The 26,764-nt window shown below is 55.1% G+C and overlaps 2 protein-coding genes across 3 annotated transcripts in view; one reads left to right on the top strand and one right to left on the bottom strand.

Moving 5' to 3' along the window:
* RSPH14 (radial spoke head 14 homolog) overlaps nt 1–26,764 on the bottom strand; it is a 79,785-nt gene that overhangs the window by 10,318 nt on the left and 42,703 nt on the right. The gene's annotated exons all lie outside the window — the stretch shown is intronic.
* Nucleotides 24,816–26,764, top strand: part of GNAZ (G protein subunit alpha z) — a 31,918-nt gene continuing 29,969 nt past the window's right edge. Inside the window, exons 1-2 of one of the 2 annotated variants that reach the window (XM_021712045.1) lie at nt 24,836–25,210; nt 25,262–26,043. In XM_021712045.1, the coding sequence (XP_021567720.1) occupies nt 25,321–26,043 (723 nt within the window). In that variant the 5' untranslated portion in view covers nt 24,836–25,210; nt 25,262–25,320. Of the gene's footprint in view, nt 26,044–26,764 lie in introns of both variants that reach the window. The other variant, XM_008057510.1, reaches the window with a different exon arrangement.

Here is a 26,764-nt window from a genome sequence, read left to right as displayed (position 1 = left end):
GGAGCAGCGCCGAAGAGGGGTCTCCCTCGGGAGGTCGGGGAGGGGGCGACCCCAGGCGGCCGCGGCGCCGGCGCGTGGCCGCGGCGGAAACCGAGGGGAGGGCCCCGCAGGCCTGCGCTGGGACGTGGGCCCGGAGAAGGACGGCTCGCAGTTCTCGGTCATCGCTCTTGCAGCGAGCAGGTTCCTTGGAGGCATTTAGAACAAGAGATGAGTATCGACCCGCTGCGGATTGTAATATGTTCCTGGCTCAGTATTTTTTCCCTTAAAAGGCGGCAGGGGTGTTTGGGGGAGGGTGTGAGGGGCTGGGGCTCGTATCCCGCGGCGATCCAAAGGGCTCTGCTTTTAGAGCGGTGCTGAGCCTTTCTGGGTGGTGACGGCAGGAATCGGCCTAGGCCGATAATTGGGGCTCCTGTTACTGAGAGAAGAAGATGGAAAGGCGGTGCCAAGCGAGACCAGCGTTCCCTGGAGTCCATGTCTGGGGTGGAGGGACTCGCCTGGTAGACGAGATCTTTGTGGCTTGGGGAGGCCACTAAGCCCCTGACCGGTTCCTTTCTGCCCAAGTGATTTCCCTGCCTTGGAGATCGAGCTGTCTGGAGAAGGCACCTTGACAAATTCAATTGAGCAAATATTTACTGAGCTTGCTCCCCCAGGGTCTGGTGCTGGGGGGGACAGGGTGGGAGTGGACTGGGCCTGCCCTCCCAGGACTGACTCACCACCTCATAGGGGAGAAAACATCTCCACTCATATAACCCAGCCCTAACCCAGCCTGGTGCAGGGACCTGGAGAGGGACCTGGGAAAGGCTCCCCAAGCTGGGGGTCAGGCAAGTCTCTGGGCAATGTGACATTTGAACTGGAGCTTGAAGGACATGGGCACAATTGGGGTGGTCACTGCAGGCAGAAGAGAGAGACTAGACAGAGACACAAAAAGGTCCTTGGGCAGTTGGGTCTGGTGGGAGCATTGGGTGTGCCTGGGAGGGAGTAGGAGGTATGGTGGGAAAGGCGGGTGGGGGCTGCACAGGTTGAGGGAGCTGGGAAGTGGACTCACCCCACTGCTTGCTAGCTGTGGCTATGGTGGAGGATGCAGCCTCATCATCTGTGGAAAGGGAGCTGTTCTGTGACCCTGTGAGCTGGGGTGGGCCTGGGGAAGAGCTCTAAAGACCCAAGAAGGTTCTTTGCAGCTTCCAGGCATCTGGTCCCTTGGGCAGTGCTTTGGCACTGGGTAACCAACCACCCAGCTCCCTTCTTAGCCAGGATGGAGCTGCTGTTTTCGGGGACATTGCCTAGCTGGTGATCGTGCCTTTGGGCTGTGGACATTTAACAGCAGTCACTGTATCGCCTGGGAGCATCCATCTAGGGGTTGTGAGGGTGTGATGGGGTTACAGAGGGCCTGGCCATACTTGGATAAAGTGTTGTGCCTTGAGCCTGCCTCATTCTCCTGGGATGAGGAGACACTGGCGATTGGTTTAACACTTTTCCTGTGTAATCCTCTAACAGACAATGATTTTCTGAGACACGAGGTGAATAAGGAATAGTGCCTCCCCCTTGGAAGGCCAGTGTCATCTTCTACCCTAGATCTGCTCTCTCCTTCCTGGGGCTGTTTGTTACTCATCTTTGTAGTGACCCACCCCCAAACACACACACGCACAGACACACACATACACACGCGCACGTGTGCACATACTCACACATGCACATGCTCAACTGCAGCTGAAACTGAGGCTGCTGCTGTGAAAACGGAGCCTGCTTGCCCTCGTGGGGAGTGCCATCTGTGCTCAGCAGGATGAGCTGCTGCGCTCTGCCTCCGCCTGGCCCATTGCAGCAGCCTGTGGTGGGACTCTGGGTTTGGGACATGGGGAATGGATTCCTCCCTCTGTCCCCAGCTTCTCAGCCCTTCTGTTTCCTGGAGTGCCAGGAGGAAACGTGCCTATGTCTGGACCTCAGGAGCTTCTAAGGGGATTCCAGATAACTAACTGGACGGACTTGGCAAGGATGCCCAATGCCCCTGCAGAGAGGCCAGTAGGACAGGGGCCGCCCTTCAGAAGGAATGCTGAATTTAATTGTCTTGTGTGTGAATGCGTGTGTGCTACACACAAGGACAAGGCAACTCTGTGCAGGAAGAGAAATGATCAGTGGCATCAGCACAGATAGTGGGGGTCAGCCCCAGGCAGAAACCCAGAGCAGAGGCCACAATGCAGCTTGTATAGACTGGGCAGGGGCATGGGCACACCCAAACTCTTTTCCCCAGGGGGGTAAGGTGAAAACTCCAGCAGAAGACCTGGGGTTAGGCCTTGGCCCCGCCACCCCTGGTCCAGTCCCCTCCTCTCTGAGCCTCCTTGTCCTCATCTGTACCTACAGCCAAGAGTACTCTGCACCAGCCCTCCCCATGAGTTTGGCTCCATATCCATACATCCACACTAATAGGGGAGACACTTCAAAGGAGTGAACTTGACAAGGACTTACAGGGACCATCTGAAGGACCCTGGAGCACAGGGGAGGAAACATAAGCTGTCTACACTGGACCCAAGGAGTGGAGCTTCACGATTCATCCATTCTTTCACTTAACTAACATTAACCAGTGCTGGCTGCATGCCAGGCACTGTGCCAGACACAGGTATGGCAGGGACAGGCATCCACTCACAGCACTCACACCAGACAGCAGGGGCAACAGTAACACATGTACCACAGAGTGCTGCACTATAAACAACACTAAAGCAGAAGGTAGGGGACACCTGGGGAGCATGGGCGCAGTGCCAAGGAGAAGCATTGGGTGAGTGGTATGTATGGCAGAGGAGGGCACACAGGAGAGGAAGGCAGTGCCAAGGCATTGAGCAGACACTGGCCAGTCCCTGGAGGCCTCTGCAGGAGGAGTGTGTAGGGTCTCTGGACCAGGTCCTGCAGGGCTCTACAGGCCTCAGTGAGGTGGGAAGACATTGCCAAATTTGGAGCAGAGGAGAGACTTAATCTACACTTTTAAAGGATATTTGTGCTGATGTGGGAGAACAGGCTAGGGTAGAGGCAAGCCCGCCAGGAGGCCATCAGGGGCCACTGCAACTGACCTGAAGGATGGAAGCAGTGAAAGCCATGAGAAGTATGGATAGGAGAATTCTTTTAAGGAGTAACAGGTCAGATCTGCTCATGGAGAACAGGCAAAGACACCTGCAGATTTTGGTCTGAGCCAGTGGAGAGAGCTGGCATTGGCTAAAAAGATGCAGAAAGACCCATTCTTGAGAGGGAGCTGGGCCTAAGACCCTGGGAGCCACTGATCAGCACTTGTAGTGTTCAGGGAGAGAGTGAAGCTAGAAGTAGCAACCTGCAGTCCATGACAAGTATGCAGGAACGAGGACTGGCCAAGATCACTTAGGGATGGAGGGTAGGTGGGACCAGAAAAGGCTGGGTTGGGCCCTAGGGCCTCCACTGCCAAGAGTACAAGTTGAGAAGGAATATCCAGGGCCAGATAGTGGCTCATGCCTGTAATCCCAGCACTCTGGGAGGCCGAGCTGGGAGGATTGTTTGAGCCCTGGAGCTTGAGACCAGCCTGGGCAACATAGTGAGACCGCATCTCAACAAAAAGTAAAAAAACAAGCCGACGTGGTGGCCCACGCCTCAGGAGGCTGAGGTGGAAGGATCACCTGAGCCTAGAAGCTTGAGGCTGTGGCAAGCTGTGATCCTGCTACTGCACTCCAGGCTGGGCGACAGAGTGTAACCGTGGCTCAAAAAAGAGAGAGAGAGAGAAGGAACATCCAGAAGAGACTGAAGTTGGTGAAGGAGCACAACTGTGATGGCATCTTAGGAGGCTGGAGAAAAGGGTACCTACAAGGGTGGGTCCCCTGTGTCAAACACCGCAGGTGGTAGGCAGGACATGCCTGGGGACTGAGCAACACAGTATGACTTGTAGGGCCCCTTATTAAAAGATTATTACATATTTCAAAACAGTGACGGCAGAGCATTAAACCCATGTGGCACTCAGGTGTGTGCACTTGAAGCTGCTGGGCCAGGGGACCCTGACAACAGTGCTGGGGTTGTGGTGGGCCCAATGCAGAAGGAAGTCTTGGAGGGTGGGCCCATAGCCTGCCCACCACCCACTCTTTTCCCTTCTCTGAGTAGGCAAATGGGTTGTGTACAACACTAATGGCCGCTGGGATCAGTCAGACCCGGCCTGTGAGCTTTGTCATGGCCTCTTGGCCCTGGGAACACAAAGCCTCACATTAAGTGAAGAATTGCCTGCTGCAGGTTGTGGCTTCTTTCCCCCGTCTGTGGACCTCCAGCAGCCACTGGCCCCTCGGGGTCAAGATGGTCCCATCAGCAGGCCCTGGGTGAGCACAGCTGCAGCTTCACATAGCAGTGGCTTACTTAAGTTCATCTCTTTTCCAAAGGAACCTTCTACCTCACAGAGTTTTGAGTTATTTGCTTCTAAATTAAGGTATAACTCTCTTTTAGAGACATCCCTGGAGAATCCATCAAAAAGTGCTAAGAAGCAAGACTGTTAAAAGCCACGGTGCAGGGAGGGGCCTCACACATAGTGCCAAACCTGATGGCATTCCTCCTAGTAGCCTCCAGCCAGCAGCACTCCCCTTCCCCAAGGGCTCAGCCAGGCCTCTCATGGCCACGTGGACTGTGGTCAGAACAACCCTTTCATGCGACCCCTGGTCCCTAGGATGGAGAGCCACCGGGACAGGGTTCCTGACTCCTCAGAGGCCTGCCCCTATGAGTCATGGAGGCCAAGGTCTTCCAAGGCCTAGAGAGTGGACCTCATGTGCGTATTACCCCCTGTGCCCAGATACAAGCATTGGCAAGAAGCACACGTGGAATGTGTTCTGGGTTATGAGGCCAAGTACCTTCTGGGGCCAAAGCTCACCTTGGCCTCCTAAAGCCAGTGCCACTGAGAAGGGACCTGTTTTCACCTCAGTTTACAGACAAGGAGACCGAGACCTAGAGAGATGGGTGGCTTTCCCCAGTGTCTTAGTGGGCCCAAGCAGTCTTTTTGTCCAGCTCCCAGGCCCTAGGGACAGCAACCCAGAACCTGAGGGCTTAGTGTCCTCTGTGGATGACCCAGTTTTCTCCTGGGCAGCCTGGCCCTCTCACCCTGGTTGGTCACAGGAAGGATGGACAAGGACTGGCCAGGCCTGCTGTGCTGAAGACTGGCGTGGTAGCCGGCTACCTATTCCGGACAGAGCTGGTGGGCTGCAGCCAGACCTTGGCCTTACCCATCCAGCCTTTTCTTTTCTCATTCCACATCCCCAGGAGAGGCCTCACTGCAGGGCAGGGCTTGGCTTTCATAGCCACTGTGCCCTTTGACCGGTGTATCACCTCTTTGGGCCTCAGTTTCCTTTTCTCTGAAGTGAGGGAGGGCTGAAGTAGGTGGGGTACATGGCCCCTTCTTTGCTGGTGCTAGGGTGCCATCCTGCAGGGGACCAAGGGTCACTGCCAGGTCAGGCTCACGGTGGAGACGGCACAAGAGCTTGGCATGTCACCCGCCATCTTCCAGTCTCCTTGGTTTCTGCCTAAAATCTCTTTCCTTTGGCTGCTCAGTCATTTGTCTCCAAGTGTCGGTGTGGAAGGCTGGTTTCTGCAGAGGAACTGGCTGGTCCTTGCAGCTGCTCTTTTCACTCTCTGTCCTCACAGGCCGCACGCAAGAGGCGACTCCAGGTCTCCTGACTGCACGTTCATGTGGCCGTCTGGGCCTCTTCTCCTGCCATGTGTTTCCTGTACTCCTTCCTGCCGCTCTTCCTCCACAGCACTTGCCAGTCTGACCTGTTCCCTATTTCATCGTGCTTGTTTATGAAAGCTCTGTGAGGGCAAGGGCAAGGCTGTGCTCAGTACTGAGTGTTGGCGCCCAGGGAGTCACTGTCGGTGGTGAGCGTGGGCAAGCGTGTATACCAGGTGATCCTGTCATGCCCTTTATGTGGGGGCTGGGCTTTGTGCTTTCCCTTCCCAGAGGTGTGTCTTTGGCCCTTAGGACTGGCCTCACAATACAACCACCCACAGGTGGACATTGCCAGCTGGCCCTATAGAATTCAACAGTGGGTCATGTGTGAGCTAGAGAAAGGCAAACTGCTTGGTTTCTCACACTGAATCAGCCTCGGGCTGACACCTGGCCCCTCAGTGATGTGGTGTGACTCAGCAGGGCCTTGTCAGACAGAGGGATTCACACTGTCCAGACCTGCAGAGGTGTTCCCATGGGAACTATCCTAAGAGGGTGAGCCAAGACCCTTGCAGTAGTGAAGGAACACAGTGACAGTGGCCCCTTTCCGGGTGGCCCCTGTGCCCAAGATCAGGGAGTGGCCTCTCAGGCCAGCCGGGCAGCTCAAGTGCAGAGGAAGGCACCAGACCTGGGTGATGGTGACCCTGGTGAGTCTTTTCTACTCTCTGGGCCTCAGTTTCCTCATATTTACATTGGAAGCTCTCAGTGTTTCAAGGGTGCAAATGGTCTTTTCCTGTTCCAACTCCGGTATGGCTGCCCAGAGCGTATTGTGCTGAAGCGAATTGTGCTGAAGCAAATTCTAAGGCTGTGCTTGGCCCAGAGGGAAAGCTGGACATGGTTGATTACTAATGTCTGCAGTGGGTATGGGAGGCAGGGTGTAGATGTGCTTGCCAGCAGTTGGCCATCCCTACCACTGCGCCCCTCCTGCCTAGCAGGCTCAGCTCATCCCCCCCTTACACCCCCCCTTCCTTAGTGACATCAGCCTGGACCACTCCCCATCAGGTGAGGACATGCCTCCGTTCGCTGCTTTCCCAGCCAGCATCCTGAGTCTCTTCTGAATAGCTCAGATCCTTGTTTGCTGAATGTCTCTTTTCCCCTCTCATTTAATGCCTTGCTCCCTGCACTGGCCTCAGGTCCAGCCCCATTCCTGGCCCACAGCATCCTCTCTCTGCATACTGAATGAGAGAGGCCAGGAGCCTCCTCCTGGGTGTACACCTTGTGCTGAAGCTGTTCTAGCATAGAGCCCTGAGGAACCTGCCTGGAAGAGCAGATGACCTCAGAAACAGGCTGCTGCACTGTGTGGTTTTGGCTCCAGATGTTGCAGGAGTGGGGTCCATAAGGGAGGAGGGGACAGAGTGACCAGGAAAGGCCAAAACATGTGAGTCCCAGACTCTGTCCTGTGGAGCCCAGTGGTGCTGTCCCCCACGGTAAAGATGGGAAAACCCTCACAGCCGCCAAGAGGAACCCTCTGAAGACCCTCCTGATAAAAGGTTGGAGTACTTCGTCTCTACAGCCTTCACCCTGGCCACTACAGGCCCTGACCCCCCATAAGCTTGTGCTGCCTCCCCCCACTCCTCCTACCCCCTCATGCCAGGTGACTGTGGCCAGGCCAAGGGAGAAGCAGCCTCCACGTGAGGGCCTGGCCCTCATGCCTCCCCCTGCCCAGCTCTGCATTGCATGTCCTCCCTGGCCTAAGCTGGACCTGTGGTCTCAGATTTGCTACACTCTTCTTGTTTCTGTGGCCCTGTGGAGTGGCTGCCTGGACCCTGGTCACCCAGCCATTCAGTCCTGCTGGTGAGGGTGGGTACAAGTGGCCTGTCCCTGAGCTGAGCTTTTCTCCAGCATGGTCACCCACTCACCCGCTCTGTTACTTCTGATATGCTGTGCAAACATATTTCTCGATAAAATGCTGGGAAGAAAAATAATTAGAGTGTTGCCTCCATTATCCAATTTCTGATTAATCAAACTCTCTTTGTCCTCGGCCAAAATCTATTCATTTCCCTTAAACACTGGGCCAGTGCCAGGCATCGATTTCCTCTACGATAACACTACCAGGCACGCATGGACTTGCCCAACCCCACCCCACCCCGCACCACCCTGAGGCAGACACAGAGGCACTGACAAGGCTACCCTTGTCCTCCCAACATCACCCACCTCCTCCAAGGAGCCTCCCAGCCATGCCAGGGCCCCGGTCCCTGTTCCGGTGTTGGAGTATTTGACTGGGCCTAGCCCTCTACTTCTTGACCTTGGCCTCTGGTGTGTTAGTCTTGTCTCATTGGCTGTTCTGGGGTTCTCCCTCTTGTTCCCAGACAGTGTGGAGGGTGCAGCCACTGTGGCAACTGAGAGCCTTGGGGCAGAAAGGTGGGCTGCAGTCCCAAGCTCTGGGCAAGCCAGAAGAAGGCTGAGTGTGAGGGGCAGAGCTTTTGAGGGCCTGAGGGACCATGAAGGGTAGGTATAAGATGGGGACATGCTTTCAGGGCCAGCAATAGAAGCCCAGCCTCAAAAGGCTAACATGGTGAGTGGACATTCTGACCCCTGGGCCTAGGGGCACAGCAGTGGGCAATGTCAGGGTCAGCTAAGTCTAGGGGGAGTTAGCCACACATGCACTAGTATACATACAAGGGAGGGCTCAGGGCCTTTCCCGAAGACCTCCCAGAAGCCCCCGGCTGTCCCCTCCATGTGCAGTATTGACCCATACCTCACTCAGTCACTACAAGGCTGGGATTGATTTATCGGCACCTGCTTGGTGCCAGGTCCTTGTAGGCATGTGGGATACATCAGTGAACAAATGACCAACAGCCCCCTGCCCCGTGGCATGATGCAGGGGGTTGGGGGAACAACAAACACCCTAAATGAGCCAAGCTGTATGCCAGAAAGGAACCATGCTGTGGGAGGAGACAATGCATGCATGGTGTGGCTGTTTGGGGGGGTCATTTTCAGTTGTAGTAGGATGGGCAGGGAGGCCTCCTGAGAAGGAACATTGAATGGCGGGGTGGAGGGAGCCACCTGGCTTTCTGGACAAAGAACTTTCAAGGCTGAAGGACAGCCAGCATAAAGGCTCTGAGTTGAGAGTCAGTGATGGTGCTGGAGGGTCGGCAGGAGTGGGGAGGAGGATGTGTGGGAGGAGGAGTCAGAGAAGACAGTGGTCTCGGAGCCCTGGAGCCCTGGGAGGACTTTGACTCTGGTTCTACCCTGGGATGGCAAGCATGAGCTGGTTTCAGGCACCAGAGACACACACTGTCTCATTTTTACATGGATCCCCCTGGTTGCTGGTACAGCACAGTGCAGGGGGATGATACAGCAAGACCAACAAGGTCACTGCTGCGGTCCAGGTGAGAGGCTGGAGTTGGCCAGGTGAACGTCAGTGGTCAGATTATGGAGAGTCAGAAGGTCAACTGACAACTCCCCTGAGGCCAGCTGGGCCCAACCCTGACTGGAAGGGCTGGGCTTTGAAGGAAGGAAGGGAGACAGAGTGAAGGCGTGCTGGGCATGTAGTGGATGCCACTGGTGTCCCTAGGTCCCCTTTCCTGCTGGTGCACTGATACTCGGCTGCAGTCCAGCAGCTGTACCCCTCGCCTGAGATCTGCTTGGAGCTGTCAGAGCTCCCTTTCCTAGAAATGCCTGGGAGGTTCTGCACCCTCTTTCAAGGGGACAGCTGTGCTGTCCTCTTTCCTGAGATCCCAACAGGGTTGAGCCAAGGCTCCCCAGTGCAGGAACAGCTTGTGTGCCCATCTCCTTCCTTGGCCCTGTCCTGCCTCCCTCGCTCCCCACAGGTTTCTCCTGAGCATGGATGTAGGCATCCCCAACTTACACGCTGCTCCTCCAGGAAGGACCCAGTCAAGATATGAGGACCAGGGGCTGCTGCAGGCTTGGAGACTTCAGGGGTGGCCTGTCACCAACAGGACTGGTACCAGCTACTTAGAGTCACCTGGGGCAGCTTCCCAGTGTAGGGATCTGTACCCTCCCAGTGCAGGAATCTGCAGCCAGGCCACGGCCTCAGGAGATCCCACAACACTTGACAGAATGCACATTCCTGGGCCCTTTCTCAGATCTGTGGCGGTGGACCCAGGAATCTGAACTTCATTTAGAGCCATGCTGGTTTGGAGCCTCCCCTTTCTGACCCAGCAGCCTGTGTGAAATGGGTCTGAGCACAAGGGTGTGAGCTTAGGAGGCTCCACAGGCTATGGGGCAGGGCAAGGAAAAAAAAGGGAATGGATGGAGACACTGCTCACCTTCCAGGAGGGAGAGATGGGAGGGGTCCTGGGAAGGAGCTGGTGGTGCCTCTGGCCCCAAAGAACCCTCACTAGAAGGAGTTTGGCCTGGGGACAGCCAGAGTGGGGCTAGGGTTATGGGATACTACACTTACAAACAGAGGCAGGAGACTGCAGAGCCACAGAGACCTGGATAGTGAAGTCAAGATTTCTCCACCCAAGCAAGAGAGTGAATTGAGTCAGCAGTTTCCTTCCCTAGGAGAGCCAGGAGTGTGGGTCCCCAGTGTCCTGAGGCAGCCATCCAGCCTCTGATTTGGCTCCTAGTGAAATCCTGCCTTTTCTCTGCTGTCACTGCCACCCTCTCCTCTGCTGGTGGAACCTTTCTGTTTTTGTTTACTTATGTATTCCTTGCCCAGAGAAATGCCTGGCCAGATTTCCTCCTGAGTCAGTATTCCTCAGGCGATGCTCTACCCATCATCTGGTCAGTGTGGTGGCTGTGGGCCAGGAGACTGAACATGTGGCTGAGGGTGTCCTGAGCCAGGACAGCACAGGAACACAGGGAAGGACCTTCCTGGTCATCTCATGCCCCCGTTCTTCAGCAGAAGGACACTGAGAGGCCCACTTAGGGCAGAGGCATTAGGGCCGTGGACCCGTCTGTAGATGGGAGATACTATGTGTACTAACCCCAGTCCTTCCTCACATCACTCTTGACTATGGCTTCAAAATAAGCAGGGAGCCAGGAGAAGGCAAAGAAAGGGGGAGCTGCTTTTAAGGGGAGACCCACTATAGATCTGTGGGTGTCAGGCCCATCAGGCAGATTGTAGGGGGAGCAGGAAGAAGCCAGCCCTGTGGCCTGGGCCCTGGTGACTGTGGAGTGACTGCAAAGAACCACAAACATGAGTCACATGCCCCCAAGCCCTGAATCAGTGATGTCTGCATATGCACACACCATCATTTTTCAAACATTTGCAGAAGCTATTGTGATCAATGAAATGCAGAGTCATTTACGAGCTTTACAGAAACCTTTGTGCGCAGAAACCTTTTTACCTCTGTCATGGCGCTTGCTGGATTAACGAGCACTCCCTCTTCCCACCATGAGACATACCAGCCTGTGTCCATGCAGACAGCAGGCAGTCCTCTAGACCCCATGCCTTCTGCTCATAGCTATTGTGATTGTCCCAAGCCCGTTCATGCCAGTTGTACTCACTGTTACCCTGTCACTGAGTGCTGTGTAACTGATGCCCCATGCCTGTGACAAGCTCCTATGGGGATCACAGCAGGTGCTTTGAGAAACCTTGATGAAAGTCCTGGTTGGGTTTGTGGGCAAGACAGCTGTGAGTTTGGGGACAAGGACTCGTAACACCCTAGGGTTTAGATTCCTGTAACTTTGCCACCTCACTTGTGTTGGAGAAAGTGAGTTGAATGTCTCAAGAGGTACACTAATTTAAGCAAGAAAAGCATTGGCACCCCCAGGGCGTGAGCCTGCACATTCATGCATGTTCAGTTTGTCTGTTTCAGGTGAAAAGAAAAAGTATATGAGTACCATTTTGTAGGACTCCTGCTTTAATTCACTTTTCAGTAGGTCAACTAGCCTGCACTCCTTAGTTTGATGACAACTTTTGGTCATTAACAGATATTAGAAATATATCTGTAATGGTGTTGGAATCTACAGGTTGGTCTTTTTATTGTGTGTGTGTGTGTGTGTGTGTGTGTGTGTGTGTGTTCTGTTTTGCATGGAAGGGTCATTCTACTTGAAAAGTCTGTAAGCCAGGGGTCTACAACAGAGTCTCAGCAAGGGTGGGGTGGGGGCTGTCAGCACAGAAGTTCAATATCAGAGGGTCCTTGGAGTGCCAGCCCGCCCCAAAGGGAGAGTCCAGGGGCTACTTGCAGGTAAGTGTGGGGTGTTCTGGCATGAGAGGGCATGGGGGAAGGCTGGAGGACCCAGAAATGCTGGTTTCTGTAGAGCCGAGACTGACTGGGCCCTCAGCCTGGGGTGTGGGGTTGTGCTGTAGGCAGAGTCCACGCTGTCTACCCCCTCACCCCCAGAGGCTCCCATTTTATTTCAGCAAGGTATAGTGGTCAAGGTCCTAAGCTGGCTGGGATGGAAGCAGATGGGCGGCTCCAGGGAGGTGAGATGGTAAGAGAGGAGGGGTGGGCTAGAGAAGCTGCAGGAGGAACTGGAAACCATAAAAAGGTGGGGTCCTTCGGGACTGGCCTGCAGCCTGGGGAGGGGCAGGTGTAATATACATTTGAGAAATATTTGTGGAAAGCAGGAGCAAGAAGGCTGTGGGAGACCTGGGATATAGGAGATTGGCACAGGAAAGGGGTTCCAGGGTTACCCACTAGAGCTGGGCCCTAGAGTCCTAGAGGTGTCAAGGACTCCAGGAGGGGGCCATGGGTCAGCAGAGCCCCCGGGACCTGTGACCTGTGGTCTGCAGTCGACCCTTTGACAGACTCCTGGGAAAGGTTGTGTTAGGTAACATGTTCAAAAGGGAGTGCTGGAGAAGCTTCTGAGCTCTGTACAAATATTTTTTGGTGTTCATCCATCTACCCATCCATCTGTTCTGCAAATCTTTCACAGAGCACCTGCTTCTCGGGAAGCAGAGCTGGTTACTGGGGGAGGGAGGGCAGAGCAGAGCCCAGACCAACCCACAGTGGGGACCCCAGGAAAACCACATGGGGCTTGGAAGCAAAGGCAGGAGGAGGGGTTGTGGGCCAAATATGGTCAGGGAAGGCCCCAGTGGGAAGAGCTGGCTGCTCTGAGGCTGAGGAAGGGCCCAAGTTCCCTGTCAAAGGCAAAAAGCAAAATACCACCCTTTAACTGACCAAAGCCATATAAATGACAATAAGGGCAACCCCCTCGAGACCCCTCCCACTGTGGGAGCTTTTCTGTCCTCTCAATAAATCCTATATTCAAAATAATAATAATAATAATAAGACCACCCTTTAATTCAAAAACTTATAAATTAAAAACATCTGACAAGTCTCCTACAAAAAACAATGAATGTAGTCAAAAAAAGACCACCCTTCCCCTTCTCTCTTCCATCAAAAGCCAAAAAATGTCAACTGCCAAAATAAGTTGCCTGTGTCCCACCCTCTTTAACATATCAATCATCATAAAGATATATCACATCAGTTATAAAAAACAAAAAGTGCAATTTTTTTCACCCTTGCCAGCTCTAACATGTCTCCTTTTATTGTCTCTCTTCTTTCTCTAATAAACTTTGTTTTAAAACTTTACTGGCCATACTGGACATGGTGGCTCAGCCTGTAATCCCAGTACTTTGGGATGCCGAAGTGAGAGGATTGCCTGAGCCCAGGGGTTCAAGACCAGCATGGGCAACTGATGAGACCTCGTTTCTACAATAAATCACAAAAGCTAGCCGGGTATGGTGGCATGCATCTGTAGTTCCAGCTACTTGGAAGGCTGAGGTGGAAGGATCGCTTGAGCCCAGCAGGTCAAGGCTGCCGTGGCTGTGAGCATGCCACTGCACTCCAGCCTGGGTGATAGGAGTGAAACTCCACGTAAAAAAAAAAAAAAAAAAAAAAAAAAAACTTTACTGGATGCTTTAAAAATAATTTTAAAAACAAGCTCAAAAATCCACAAATTTTGCACCATACCCCACTCAGTATCATCTGGCAGTATGTGGACATCCCTTCCATCCCTTCCTGGGGCAGGTCCTGTCCCCGCTGCTGGGCCAACGGCACACACTTGGTTCAAGGTTGCACATGCCCGGTGGCAAGCCCAGACTGGGCTCTAGCAAGGGACCTGGCACTGCAGGTCCTGGGGTCCTCTGGGCTCTAGCAAGGGACCTGGCACTGCAGGTCCTGGGATCCTCATGGGGAAGGAGGCTCTCCAAGGCTTCAAATGGGGAAGGTTTTAGCCATGTGAGATGTGGCAGGGCACTGTAGGCATGGGGATGGGAAACGCAGTTGGGAGGCAGGAACCTTGGCTCTTATAGAGTTAATAAGAAGGAAGGGTGGGCTGTGCAGGCCATCTTTTCTATAGTGCAGTTCCTGGGAGCATGGCCTATCCTTGTCCCATGTCCAGTGTCACTAGCATCAAGGCACACTGGGGTTTTTATCTTCTCAGGAAGATGTGGCTTTTTAGTCCAAAAATACAGTCCCCAACAATGGTGCAAAAGTGATAAGCGTTCAGTAGAAACCATACTTTGAAACCATGTAGCCATTCTGACAGTACAGTATTCAATGAATTAAATGAGATATTCAACACTTTATTACAAAATAGACTTTGTGTTAGATGGTTTTGGCCAACTATAGGATAATGTAAGTGTTCTGAACATGTTTAAGGTAGGCTAGGCTAAGTTACGATGTTGGATAGGTCTGGTGTATTAAATGCATCTTTGACTTAATGATATTTTCAACTTAGATGGGTTTATTGGGATACAACTGCTTGGTAATTCAAAGAGTATTTGTATGTGTTATTATATCAAAAGACTAGAACCATCAGGCCTTTCCTGCAGACAGCTAGGCTGGGCAGGATGAAGAGGCTGGGCGTGGGCATGGGTGTGGGTACAGATGCACCTTTCTCCTTCCCCTGAACCCTGCCAAGCTCCACTCGGCCTTGAAAGCTTCAGCCCCATCCATCACCACCCAGGCCTGGTGGGGACCTGGACAGTGAGCCATGCAACAGGGATGCTTTAGGCAGTGCCATGCTGGGATGGCAGGGAATGAGGGTCCCCAACCTCCCAGACACGTGTGGGCATGGATCCTGGCCTGGCTCACTGGCCCTGCCACACTGTCTGTGGTTTTGTGGTCAGCACCTTATGCATGTTGGTGCAGTGTTGCTCCTGTGGTATGTGATGCAGATATGCTCCTCCTACGTCCAGCAAAACTGCTGACCTCTGTCCTGTCCTGGTCCCCTGCCAGCCATCTGCCCCCAGGTGGGGAGCCTCCTCCAGAGCCCCCAAACTTTCAGGGGCCAGCCATTAAGCTGGAAGCCTCTCCTCAGAGAGGCGGACATGGTTTCCAGGCAATGTCCCCCCAGGCTGTGCTGAGCCAGTAGGAAGCATCCAAAACACCTGTCTGCAGGGTCAGCTCTGGAATTAACTGACCCTGTAGTGTCCTCAGCATTGATGCCATTCTGCATTCCTCACTATTGTCCTCTCCATGGTGCTGGTCTTTATCCAAAATGGCCTCGCTGCCTTCTGTGGTCACGGTCTGCCCAGCAGAATATGAGCTTCCCAATACACAGACTCTCCTCATTTCTTCCATGTCCCCTGTCCCTGAGCAGGGCAACACACACTGGGGCTCAGTTCTGAGAGGGCACAGTATTGATTGGAGCAGGTTGAGTGATTGATCAGGGGCCTGTTCACATCCGAGAGTGGAGGGCCTCAGGCCTGGATGCACGTGCTGGGTGACTAAAGAGCAGCAGGAGGAGCTGTGGAGGGTGCTCTGCTGACCAGGCACACGAAACTGAGCCAGAGGGAGGGTGACCCACTTTTCTGAGATGAGAGATGGCCTCTGGCCTGAGGATGAAGTTGCATTGTTGACACTATGGCCCAAGAGCCCCATCCTAGCACCATGCAGGACCATTGCATCCGCCCAAGGTCCCAGCAGGCTCCCCTGTGCGCTGCCTGCATCCCCAGGAAACAGTGGGGATGGTGCAGGGGACTGTACGGCCACCAGACCACATAAGGTGGCCTGAGGTCACAGCTGTGAGTGGCACTATACTAACCCTTCCTGTAAGGAAGGTAATCCTATTTTATTTTTCTCTCAATCGTTCTCCTTCAAGGAGAAAATCCCAGTTTGGTGCCAGTGGCTCTCACACCCTCCAGCAGGCGTTAATCCCTACTGTTTAACCAACAGCAAACAGCCTGACTGGGCCTGCACAGACTCCTGTTGCTGGCTAGCCACAGAGCTGTTCCTGTGCACTGTGCTCTGTATTTAGCTGACTTCAGTCCATGGCAAGCAATTGACTTTCCACTAAAAGTAGGGATATGAAGCCTTTTGGAAAGTACATTTAAGTGAAACAGCAGGTGTCACCCAAACATACCCAGGTTAAACTGCGGTCTGGAGGAGCTAGGAGCCCAGGAGGCTTGGGGGGAGCTGGGCCCTGTAGACTCCAAGCTGGGCATCCCTGAGGAAGTTGCCTCCTGTCTTTATACCTTTGTTTCTACATCCAAAAGTCAGGGCCGCCTCCCCAGCCAACACGTGTATGAGCAAGGCACTCAGCCCAGCAATGGGAGCAGGTGGGGTGGGGGTGAAGCTGTCTTCCAAGTGTCTCCAGCCTTGGGGCTTGAACCAGGTTTTCTGTGCATCCTCCTCTCTTCGGTGGCCCCTGCAGCCCACGGGGCCATGCTAGATCCTAAGCTCTCTCTCCAACAGCTTCCTGGGGATAGACCCTCCCCGATGCCTAGGCCACAGCTGTTCCTGATTGTCCATGAACATACGTGGAAACGGCTCTGTGAGGAGTCTGTGGGGACCCTGGTTGTGACCAGACTGTTAGGGTGACACATGTGGGATAAGACTGCTAAAGAGAGGGGAAACACAGTCATGGGGCTGTGGCGTCTGTGGGGCCCACTTCACATCGGGTGGAGCCTGGGGGTGACAGAGGTGGGAAAGAACAGACAGAAGAACTGGGCAGTGCAAAGGGTCCAGGCCAGGCTCCAGGAAAACCTCATGAGGGTATGTGATGCCAGGACAGGAAAGAAGCAGGCAGTATGTCAACTGAAAGTAAATGCGGTTCCAATAAGCCAGGCGTAAAAGGGCAACAAGAGTGTCTCCTTATTAAGGGGGAGGAAAACTGGCCATCAGCAGTAGCCACGGCACAGGCTTTTCTGGACCCCTGGTTTCTAAAATAGAGCCATGATGGGGGCTGACGCAGGATGGTGGTTCTAGAGGCGAGTACCTGCTCTAAAAGAGGACACAAGTGCTGCAGCTGAGCTTGGGCCACAGGCTCCCACACTGACCCAGCAAGTCAGGCGACCCAAACCAACAGCAGGGTCGTGTGTGAACTCCCCATGTGTCCCAAGTGTGCCCCACCTGCCAGTCCTGCATGCTGTGGGCTGGCTTTGGGGCTAGGGCTGTCCCCACTCTGCCCCACATCCTTGTGTGAGGAAAAGTCTGCAGACACAGGCACCAATGAGCATGAAATCTGCCACCATTCTGACTTCCTCCCTCCATGTCCTCCAGGTCATCACAGAGCAACCACTGGGTGCCAAGGTGGAGCTGGCAGGTACCAGAGCCGCCACTGCTAGGGTGGAAGGCGTCCAAACAAACTGAGGTGGGGTAGGGAGATTGCTGAGTCATAGCCCAGCTTGGGGCACTAAGTGGCTCAGCCTCCACAGGGACTCCAGAGGAGGGTGAGGGGCAGGTAGGCACAGGCTGCCCCAGGGGCAGCTCTGGTGGGGTGGAAAGGGCTTGTCAGTTCAAGATGGGTGCCATGACTCCACTGCCTCAGGCCTTGGACTATGAACACTGCTGGTCCCCAAACTGAGGCTGGGCACACTCTTGCCAGGAGTCTCAGGCCAGGGGCACGGGATGGTAGGAGTCTCGAGGATTCAGGGTGTGTCATGTCTAGGGAGGACTGGGAGCCTATTAGGTGTGGGCGATGCTGCCTTGCTCTGCTTGGCTGGCCCTGTGGTCAACCCCGTGGGACAGGGGTAGGGCCCGCCACCTCTGAGGGCCCTACCCCTGTCCCACAGGGCTGACCATCTGAGTGACCTCTGCTTGACCCTCACACATCACCATGCCTCTCCACACACTCACAGTCTGGGGAGGGTCTGCGTGTTAAGCCACACCCCATCCTGCCACACCCCTTCAGTGACCTGGGTTCTGTGGGGCAGGCTTTCCTGGGAGGTGAGGAGGGAGGGAGATAGGCAGCCAGGGGCCTGGAGAGTGAGGGGCTGGGCTGCTGTCTCCAAGGAAGTGGGGCACAGCGATGAGGGAGCCCGGCCCATAAGCTGATAAGTCTTCCCACCCTAGAGTTCCCCTGGCTTAGCCCGGCTTGGGCAGTGACACCTTCGGTGACCTTGGCCATGGGCTGTCTTCCCCTGCCTGGGGGTGGGGAGGCTGACTTTGTGCTGACTATTGTGGAGGAGGTCCCAAGTGAGGCTTTTTGGGGAGAGGCTGGGGGCTTGGGGGCAGGTCAGGAGCTGGCTCCCAAGGTCCAACTTAGCCTGGCAAACTCAGACCACAGTGAGCATGGTGTCACCATGCCCACACTCTGTGCCCAGTGCCAGCTGAGCCTCCAGGGGAGAGCAATGGCTCTTAGTGTGGAGAGCGTCCAGGATGCAAAGATCCTGAGAGAGGTGGCAGCACCGTCCCTCCATGGCCATGTCCCTCTCTGGCTACAGGAACAGACTTGAGAGGGCTGTTTCTGGGGGACAGGGCAGGAGGGTAGCCAGGCCTGCCAAGCTGTGGGCAGGGAAGGAGGGTCTCAAAGAGGTTAGTTCATGAGGGCTGAAGACTCTGGCCTGAGACCACAGGAAGCGCCAGTAGCTTTCAGCAGAGGGGTCCAAGTAGACTTGGGGGTTGGGGATTGTGCCCTGGCAACCTCAAGGTGGTGAGTCAGAGGGGCCTGTCAGGAGCCAGATGAAGCTCTCCAAGAGTCGCGGCCAAAACAGGATCATTCCCAAGACTGCTGGGGACAAGGTAGGCAGCTACAGACTCTGGCCCCAGTCCAACTTGTGGGGCCCCTTGGCCTCTGGCTGCCTGCACGGCCTGGTACTTGGTCCTGTGTTGTACCAAGTCATAAGCAACTTCCTGGTGGATTCATCATGCTCTTCATGCCTCAAATACAATGTCAGTTGCATGCAGGGCTGACTGGTACAGTCACACACCTGCACTGAGCCCTCGCCATGGAGACAGCAGGGCACTGCGCTACAGGGATAACTGACAACTCCCTCATACCTGCTGCTGCCTCCACGCAGTCCCTGCTCCCAGCCTGGAGTACCCTGAACACATCCCTGCTCCTACCCAGCCACCACACCATCCCCAGGCGCTGCATCCTATAACCCTCATGCTTCACAAGCACCCTTCACATCGCCTTCCCATCCCTTGCTTGCAGTCACTGCTTTCTCACCTGGACCTCTGCATACAGGAGCCTCCCCTGATCTAGCCTCAGTCCAGCAATTAGAGGGATGCTGGTCACACTTAAGAGCAAGCCACAGCACTCCTCACCCAAACCGTGTCTGGCTCCTTACTTGCCCTTACCATGACCTCCTAGCCTCTGTGCATCAGCCATAGCCTCCTTCCTGTCCCTCAGGCTGGCCAGGCGCATTCCCACCTCAGGGCCTTTGCACTGGCAGTTCCCTCACCCTAATGCCGACGTGTCTACCTCATTTGCCATCTATTCTCACTGTCTCCCCTGACGGAGGCTGGCTATGCCCACCCTTATAGAATTGCAGCCCACACCCCCAACCCACAAACCATGTTCACCAGAGAACCAGGTACCTTCTGTCACTCACTGTCTTACTCTCTGTGGACTGACGACTCCCCTCCTTGCCTGAGCAAACACAGGGGCCAGATCTATATCTGCATCATTCAGCAGCACCCTCTTGAGTGCTAAGCTCAAAGCCATGGCTCAGTAAGTAAGTATGGGATACCAAAGAGCCCTTCCTCTTAGCCGCAGTTGTCTCGCCCCTGCTCCCTCCTCTCCCCGGTACCTCTGCTCCAGGACCCTACACATAGCCACATATAGATGCTCATGTGCAGCTGCAGGCTGACACAGCTAAGCGAGGCTACACACACAGCCACATGCAGACAGTGTAACAGACCTACACACACACACACACACAGATATATGTAAACAGATCTTCTCACAGACACATGCACACACTGGCACACAAGCAGTCACATGTAGACATATACATGCACCTGTAAAGACAGGAAGTTGCCTCCTGTCTTTACACCCTTGCAGATGTGCACAGGGATTGGCAAGTGTACACACACCTGGACAAGGACCTGCACACAGGCCTTCAATGAAGACCAAGGCCCCAGTTGGACTTCTGGTCTGCCCCGCTCCTTTCTCTTACTCCATACCTCTCTCTTCTCAGTGTCCAGCCACTCTTACCTTCCTTCAGTTCCCCAGTCATACCACGGTTTGTCTCTTCTGTCACTAGCGCACACACTCCCGCATACCACAGGACAGGGCCTTTGCACATGATCCTCCTCTGCTTGGAATAATTTTTCCCTGGCCCATTCCTCTGGTGTTTCCAGCCATGTCTAGCAGCATCATAGTGGGGGGCCTGAGTGTCAGCCCTGGGGACCTGTGAACAGTTCTAGGTCAGGGAACAATGTGGTCATCCAACTCTTGACCTTTGCGTCTGGGCTGACTGTCATCAGGTTCCTGGTTCCATTCTGAGACTAGGGGAGTCCTTGGATATCTGGCAAAATTCAGATTAGAGTCAGAGAGAGTTGGCCTGCCTTGGTAAAAGCCAAGAAGCTGGCAGAGTAGGTGGAACTGCCCTGGGGTCCCATTTGGACCATGGCCAGGCTCCTGCTCACAGGCCTTTCTACATCTGTGCACACCCATCCCATGCAGTTCCGCCACCCTGAGCACCCACACCCCAAATGTGGCTGAACCTACAGAGCTGCCAGTAGAATTCTGAGTGGGGCCTTCTGCTTATCTGCTTCTGGTGATCTGAAAGAAGACAGTGCAATTCCTGCATTTCATGGTTTGGATTTGGCTGTGAACGGTAGATGCTTGTGGGTCTGTGTCTCTTTTGATCAAAGCTCCGTATATTTGTCTTTGCTGGCTGATGAAAGAGCTTAACAGTTTTATGTGTTACGTATTTTTTGTTGGATTATGTGTCTTCTCATGAGAGTGTGATCTGAAAGAAGACAGTGTCTCAAGCAGGGGATGGTGATCATTGGTCACCATCTCCTGCAGACAACAGACTTGGTCCCAACTCACGGGGTCATTGCTGGCCCAGGTTTCTCCTATCCGCCCACAGTGCCCTGTGGTTGTTGATGCACACTGATCAAAGACAGCATATCCAGCCCTTGGCTAGGGGCTTCCAGACAGTGGCATTTCAGTCCCTGGGCTGCTAGCCCAGTACCCCCAACCTGCCCTCCTGATTCCCTAACTTTGGGGTCACAGAGCACAGATACCTCAAAGCCAGATCACGCAGAGCAGTTTCTCCGCCTGCCGCTCAGCACTTGAAGGCTGGGTGGGCACAATTCACCCTACTTGAGACCTGGCCAGGGCAGGGCATGTCCAGTTCCCAGGATGGATCAAGGTGACAGGGAGCTGGGGGTAGGAGGGGGCGGGGTACCTCCTGGTGCCAGGCCTTGCACAGGTGCCCTGCCCATATGGACCTGCCCAGAGCGCCCTCTGCTGGTGGGGTTAAGCCAAGATAGGATATGATCTCTGCACTTTTTTAAAAGTCGGGGTCTCTGTCACGCAGCCTGGAGTACAGTGGCATGATCACAACAACCACGACTCACAACAGCCTCAACCTCTTGGGCACAGGTGCTCCTTCTGCCTCAGCATCTCGAGTATCTGGGACTACAGGCATGCACCACCACACCGGGCTGATATTTTGATATGACCTCCATGTTTTTAAGGAAATCTCAGCCTGGCAGGAGATACCAGAGAAAGGGAGGGCATCCCGCTGGCAAGGGAGGCAGCATGTGTGAGCTGACCTGTGAAGAACAGGCAGACTTCTGGTACAGAAGCCAAGCACGAGGTGCCACAGACACGGAGCTTCTGAGAAGCAGTCTTAGGAGAGGTCGGAGGTGACAGGGCGAGCCCTGCTGAGCACAACTTGTGCTGGGCCTGGCACACTCCAAGACCCTCATTGTGAGAGGGTGGCATTGAGAGAAACTAAAGCAGGTGATCATGCGCTACACCTGAGGAAGTGGCAGCATCTCGGCCTGTTCAGAGGCAGCTCTGCATCAAGGTAGCAGGTGCCCCTTGACCCCTAGGCATCGCAGCTCTCGGGATCCCATGTCACCTGCCTGGACCAGACCTTATCCCAAGGGTGGGGTCAATGCTGGGTGTCTCCAGGGCAACTGGGAGCCTACTTTTCTCAGGCAGTAGCAAACAGCATGGGAGGCTCCTTCAGGAGGAACCTGTTCTTCTAGGTGATCTTTGTTCCTATCACTGACCAGCTGAAGGAGAATCAGCTAGGGCCTTGTGCCTCAGATTTTAAAACACCAAGTTGAGAAAAACAGTGATAACCACAGGAGACACCCCTGCCAGGTTGGACACTTGGCAGAGGGAGGATGTTGGCTTCCTTCTGGAATGGTGGCACTGGTGGAGAGGCCCCCAGGTCCACAGATAGCTGTCAGGGTAAAGGAAGATGTCCCGGGCAGCAGGCTGAGGGCTTTGGATGCTTTTCACACACCTGAGGGGCTCTTGGGTCATTAGCAGGGACAAGGGAGTAACCACAGGATCCCTGTCCTACATGCACTGAGGTTCCAAGGCAGAGTAGGGCAAGTCACAGGTGTGATGAGAGGCAGGCCCTTGTTAATGTTGTGATGCTTGTTGACAAACCTTTCTTCTGACAAATGTTCATTGAAGGAAATCTAGGAAATGTGGCAAAATGCAAAAAAGCAAAAAATCTCTTGCGATTCCACAACGCGGAACTACTGCTACTGGGAGAATGACCTCCCAGACCTCTGCTTGCATGGCATGTGCATGTGTGTCCTTGTGTATGCTGCACATGTTACACAAATGTCATCCTTCAGCAGCACTCTGCCAGCCTTGTTGGGATTGTGCTGACTGACCATTTAATCACTGCTCTCTTGGCAGAGGTGTTTCTAGGGTGTTCCCTGGTGTATCTCTCATCCACAGCTGCCCAGCAGGTGGGACTGCAGAGAAGCAGGAACAATCCTTAATCTCTCCAAGTCTGATTTCTTCCTTCCCTCCTTCCACCCACCGGCACTTAGTGAGCACCTGCTGTGTGCCCAACACTGTTCTGCTCCAGGTGGGGAGACCAGGACAGGGCTTCCTCACTGGCATTCTGGTCAGGTGGAGGCAGCATCAGCACACAAGGTCATGTAGGTCACATGTTAGCTGAGGGCTGCTGTAGGGGGAACGGATGGAGTCAATGCACTGCTCACAGTGACAGGGACTGTGGGGCAGTGACTGTCACTGGCTGGCACTTGCTGAGTACCAGGCTCATGCTAGATGCTTTACTCCACAGATACCTGTGGCTGTTGAGGGACAGGCTCTGCGACCTCAGTAACATGCCCAAGGCCATCAACTGGTGAGAGTCAAGCAGGGCTACCAGGGGCCATGTGAAGAGTGAGATCACCCTGAGTGCAATGGGGAAACATCAAGGTTTGACCAAGGGAGACAGATGGCATCAGAGGTGCTCATGTAGCCCCTGGCATTCGGGGGCAGGTGGACCTGGATAATGGGGAGGGTACAGGATGCTACTACCAGGGGAGGCCAGAACCTCACTCAGGGAAAGGATGGCTGACCCGGGCCTGCTTCAGAGCAGGATCATTGGGACTAGTGGTCAAGGTCCACAAGGGTAAGGGACAGGGAGGGGAATGGATGATAGCTGGGAGGGCAAAGTGCCATTTCCTGAGGGTGCTGGAGCAGACGCCAGTATGGCAGGTTGAGTTTCTGATGCTGGTTTCCTGAGGGTGCTGGAGCAGACGCCAGTATGGCAGGTTGAGTTTCTGATGCTGGTTACGCCTAGGAGTGGGGCAAGAGGTCATGTCTGTTGGGGTCTGCCTGCCCCAGGCCTTCCCACTCCAGGGCCTGCTGTGGAGTTGGCTGGGGCTTTATAGGGCTAAACACTGGCCATGGCAGGATGGGGAGACTGTGGGGACTGCTGGAAAGGGAGATCAACAGAAGGAGCAAGAGGGGCATGTGTGAGTAGAGTGGGGGCAGACCCTGGGCTCCTGATCAGGTGCAGAAACCTGAGCTTTGGGGCTGTCCCTGGTGTGGGGGGCCTGGCCCAGCAGGTCATGGAGGTGTCCTAGGGTGTGCCCCTCTCCCTGTTGGTCATCAGCTGGTCAGTGGGGAGCGTGGATACTGGGTTCTACCCCTCAGGAGCAAGCACAGTTCTTCCTCTTTGATGGGACATCAAGTTGGTGAAAGATTTGACCTGGGGCTGCAGAGCCTCTGGGCCACCCCTCCTTGCCCTGAACTCAGTGGTTACCACAGTCTTGACTTTACCACAGTGCCCTGTGCTGGCCCCATCCCCCCTCCTCAGCCAAAACCTCCCTTTACCTTATCCCACAGCAGTGAGGCTGCCCTTGCCCACTCTGCGCCTGTCCCCACGGTGCTTCCACAAGGCTTCCTTCTCTTGCTCCAGTTCGTCTGTCTGCATACACCTGGGGCTGGCCCAGCAGAGCACTCTCAAAGTAAGGCAAGCCCGGGCCTCCTTCCTGGCACAGGTCCTGCCCTGTGAGCAGTAGTGACCCAGCTCCTACTAGGGGTGGTAAGAGTCAGGGAAGTACCCAGTTATCCCCAACTTGAACATTAGGGGAGCCTGGGCCTCCTTCAGGCAGGGCCAAGGCCAAGACCCTCTGTAAAACAGGACAAGACCAAGTTCTATCAGGGCCTTCCAAGAAGAGGTTCCAAGGCATCACAGTGGGGTCACCTCATTTAATCCTAGACACAGAGCTGAGGATCAAGGAGGGAGAGGCCAGCTAGGTCCAGTGGGCAGGGAGGGGTGGTGGAGGTGAGGCTAGCATGGGCTCAGGGGGTTGGGCGGAGGTCTCACACACACCCTTCTCCTCCCTCTCAGGCACCTGGCTTCCTTGGGCGGCAGCAAGCATGTGTGTTGCGCCGCAATGTGGACATTAACTAACCCTGCAGCACTCCACGGAGGACAGGGGGCTGGATGGATTGGCCCCGCCCGGATTCCGAGGCTGGCCCCTGCTGCTCTGCTTTTTGCCATCCAGAAGGGCTCCCTTTCCCTGTCCCACCTGAGGTGGACTGCCAGGAAGAGGAGGCTCACACTGTTCTCTGTTTGGCAGGTGAAGGGCCGGATGCACAGCCAGAGCCAGAGCAGCCCAAGGCAGGGGGGCCACAGGGAGCGCAGGCAGCACCAGCAACCAGCCCTCCAGCCGCGCTTAGCAGCATCGCCACAGCAACCAGCAACCAGACGGCAGCAGCCCAGGCAGACGCAAGAGGACGGCTTCCCACCGTCGGCCAAGGACAGGGAATGACTACGGCAAATCAGGCCACACTGCCAATAGGGGAGGTGGAGTGTCACTAGAGGGAAGGGGTGGCACCGCCCACCACACAACGCCATGCCAACAGGAGAAGAGGCGCTGGGACAGGGGCTGCAGCGTGGCTTGGCCTTGCCCTGCTGCTGACACCGAGCACTTCCCAGGCAGCTGGGCTCTTGTCTGCTGGGTGCACCACCTCATTCCAGCATCCCTCACTGCAGCTCTCCCACCAGTGGCCAGGCAGAACGGGCGACGGGGAGAGGAGCTCGTCCTGTGCTCCGTGTCGGGGCCTGCTGCTGCTGGACCATGGGATGTCGGCAAAGCTCAGAGGAGAAAGAGGCGGCGCGGCGGTCCCGGAGAATCGACCGCCACCTGCGCTCAGAGAGCCAGCGGCAGCGCCGCGAGATCAAGCTGCTCCTGCTGGGCACTAGCAACTCAGGCAAGAGCACCATTGTCAAGCAGATGAAGATCATCCACAGTGGTGGCTTCAACTTGGAGGCCTGCAAGGAGTACAAGCCCCTCATCATCTACAACGCCATCGACTCGCTGACCCGCATCATCCGGGCCCTGGCCGCCCTCAGGATTGACTTCCACAACCCTGACCGCGCCTATGATGCCGTACAGCTTTTTGCGCTGACTGGCCCAGCTGAGAGCAAGGGAGAGATCACACCTGAGCTGCTGGGCGTCATGCGGCGGCTGTGGGCCGACTCAGGGGCTCAGGCCTGCTTCGGCCGCTCCAATGAGTACCACCTGGAGGACAACGCAGCCTACTACCTGAACGACCTGGAGCGTATCGCTGCACCTGACTACATCCCCACTGTGGAGGACATCCTGCGCTCCCGGGACATGACCACGGGCATCGTGGAAAACAAGTTCACCTTCAAGGAGCTCACTTTCAAGATGGTGGACGTGGGTGGGCAGAGGTCAGAGCGCAAAAAGTGGATCCACTGCTTCGAGGGTGTCACAGCCATCATCTTCTGCGTGGAGCTCAGTGGCTATGACCTGAAGCTCTATGAGGATAACCAGACGGTGAGTGGGGCCCAGAGTTTTCCTCTGTTTGTTCCTTCTGTTGCGAGCTCCTGGAAGCAGGAGGACTCATGGGGGCCAGGAGAGGCTGCAGCCAGAAGGGGACCTGGGCACAGGCCTGGTCCTGCTGCATGATGCCCAAGGAGGCTTCAGCAAGGTGGAGGCGGGTGGGCCCATCCCTCAAACTGTGTTGAGGGATGTGGATGCCACAGGACCTTGGTGTCACACCTGCTGCAGGGGCATCAGCCCCAGACAGCCCTCGGGCAGGGCCATGCTACCCTCTCACAAATTCATTGTAAAATCAGCTCTTCACAGCTGCCCAGTTTGGGGACCCTGCTCTGACTTAGATGACCATGCCCTGAAAGTTCTTTGGAGCTCAACACCTGCAAGGGACCACCATGCCCCTAGGCTCCGTGGAGGGAAGACTGACTCATCAGGTAGGGACGTCCATGAGCCATGGTCACCTTACCCTGGCTGCAGATGGCACCCTCGTGGTGCTTGCAGGCCCTGGTGCCTGGGTCCCCCAAGCACTCAGGGTATGGAGGCTACAGGACAAGGCGTGGCCAGGCATCTATGATTGGACCATGTGGCAGTTTGACAAATCCATGAAGCTTCTGCCAGCACTGGTCTCACCCCGCATGCAGATCCTGAGAACAACAGCCACACCTACAACCCCATCTTGATCTCAAGAGTCTGGCGTTTTGGAAATTATAACCCTAGGGCT

This window comes from Carlito syrichta, unplaced genomic scaffold, assembly GCF_000164805.1.
Source record: "Carlito syrichta isolate Samal-C Ts95f unplaced genomic scaffold, Tarsius_syrichta-2.0.1 Scaffold87125, whole genome shotgun sequence".
NCBI lineage: Eukaryota > Metazoa > Chordata > Mammalia > Primates > Tarsiidae > Carlito > Carlito syrichta.
Note: the sequence above shows the minus strand (reverse complement) of the source record. Positions and strands in the feature narration are given on the sequence as shown.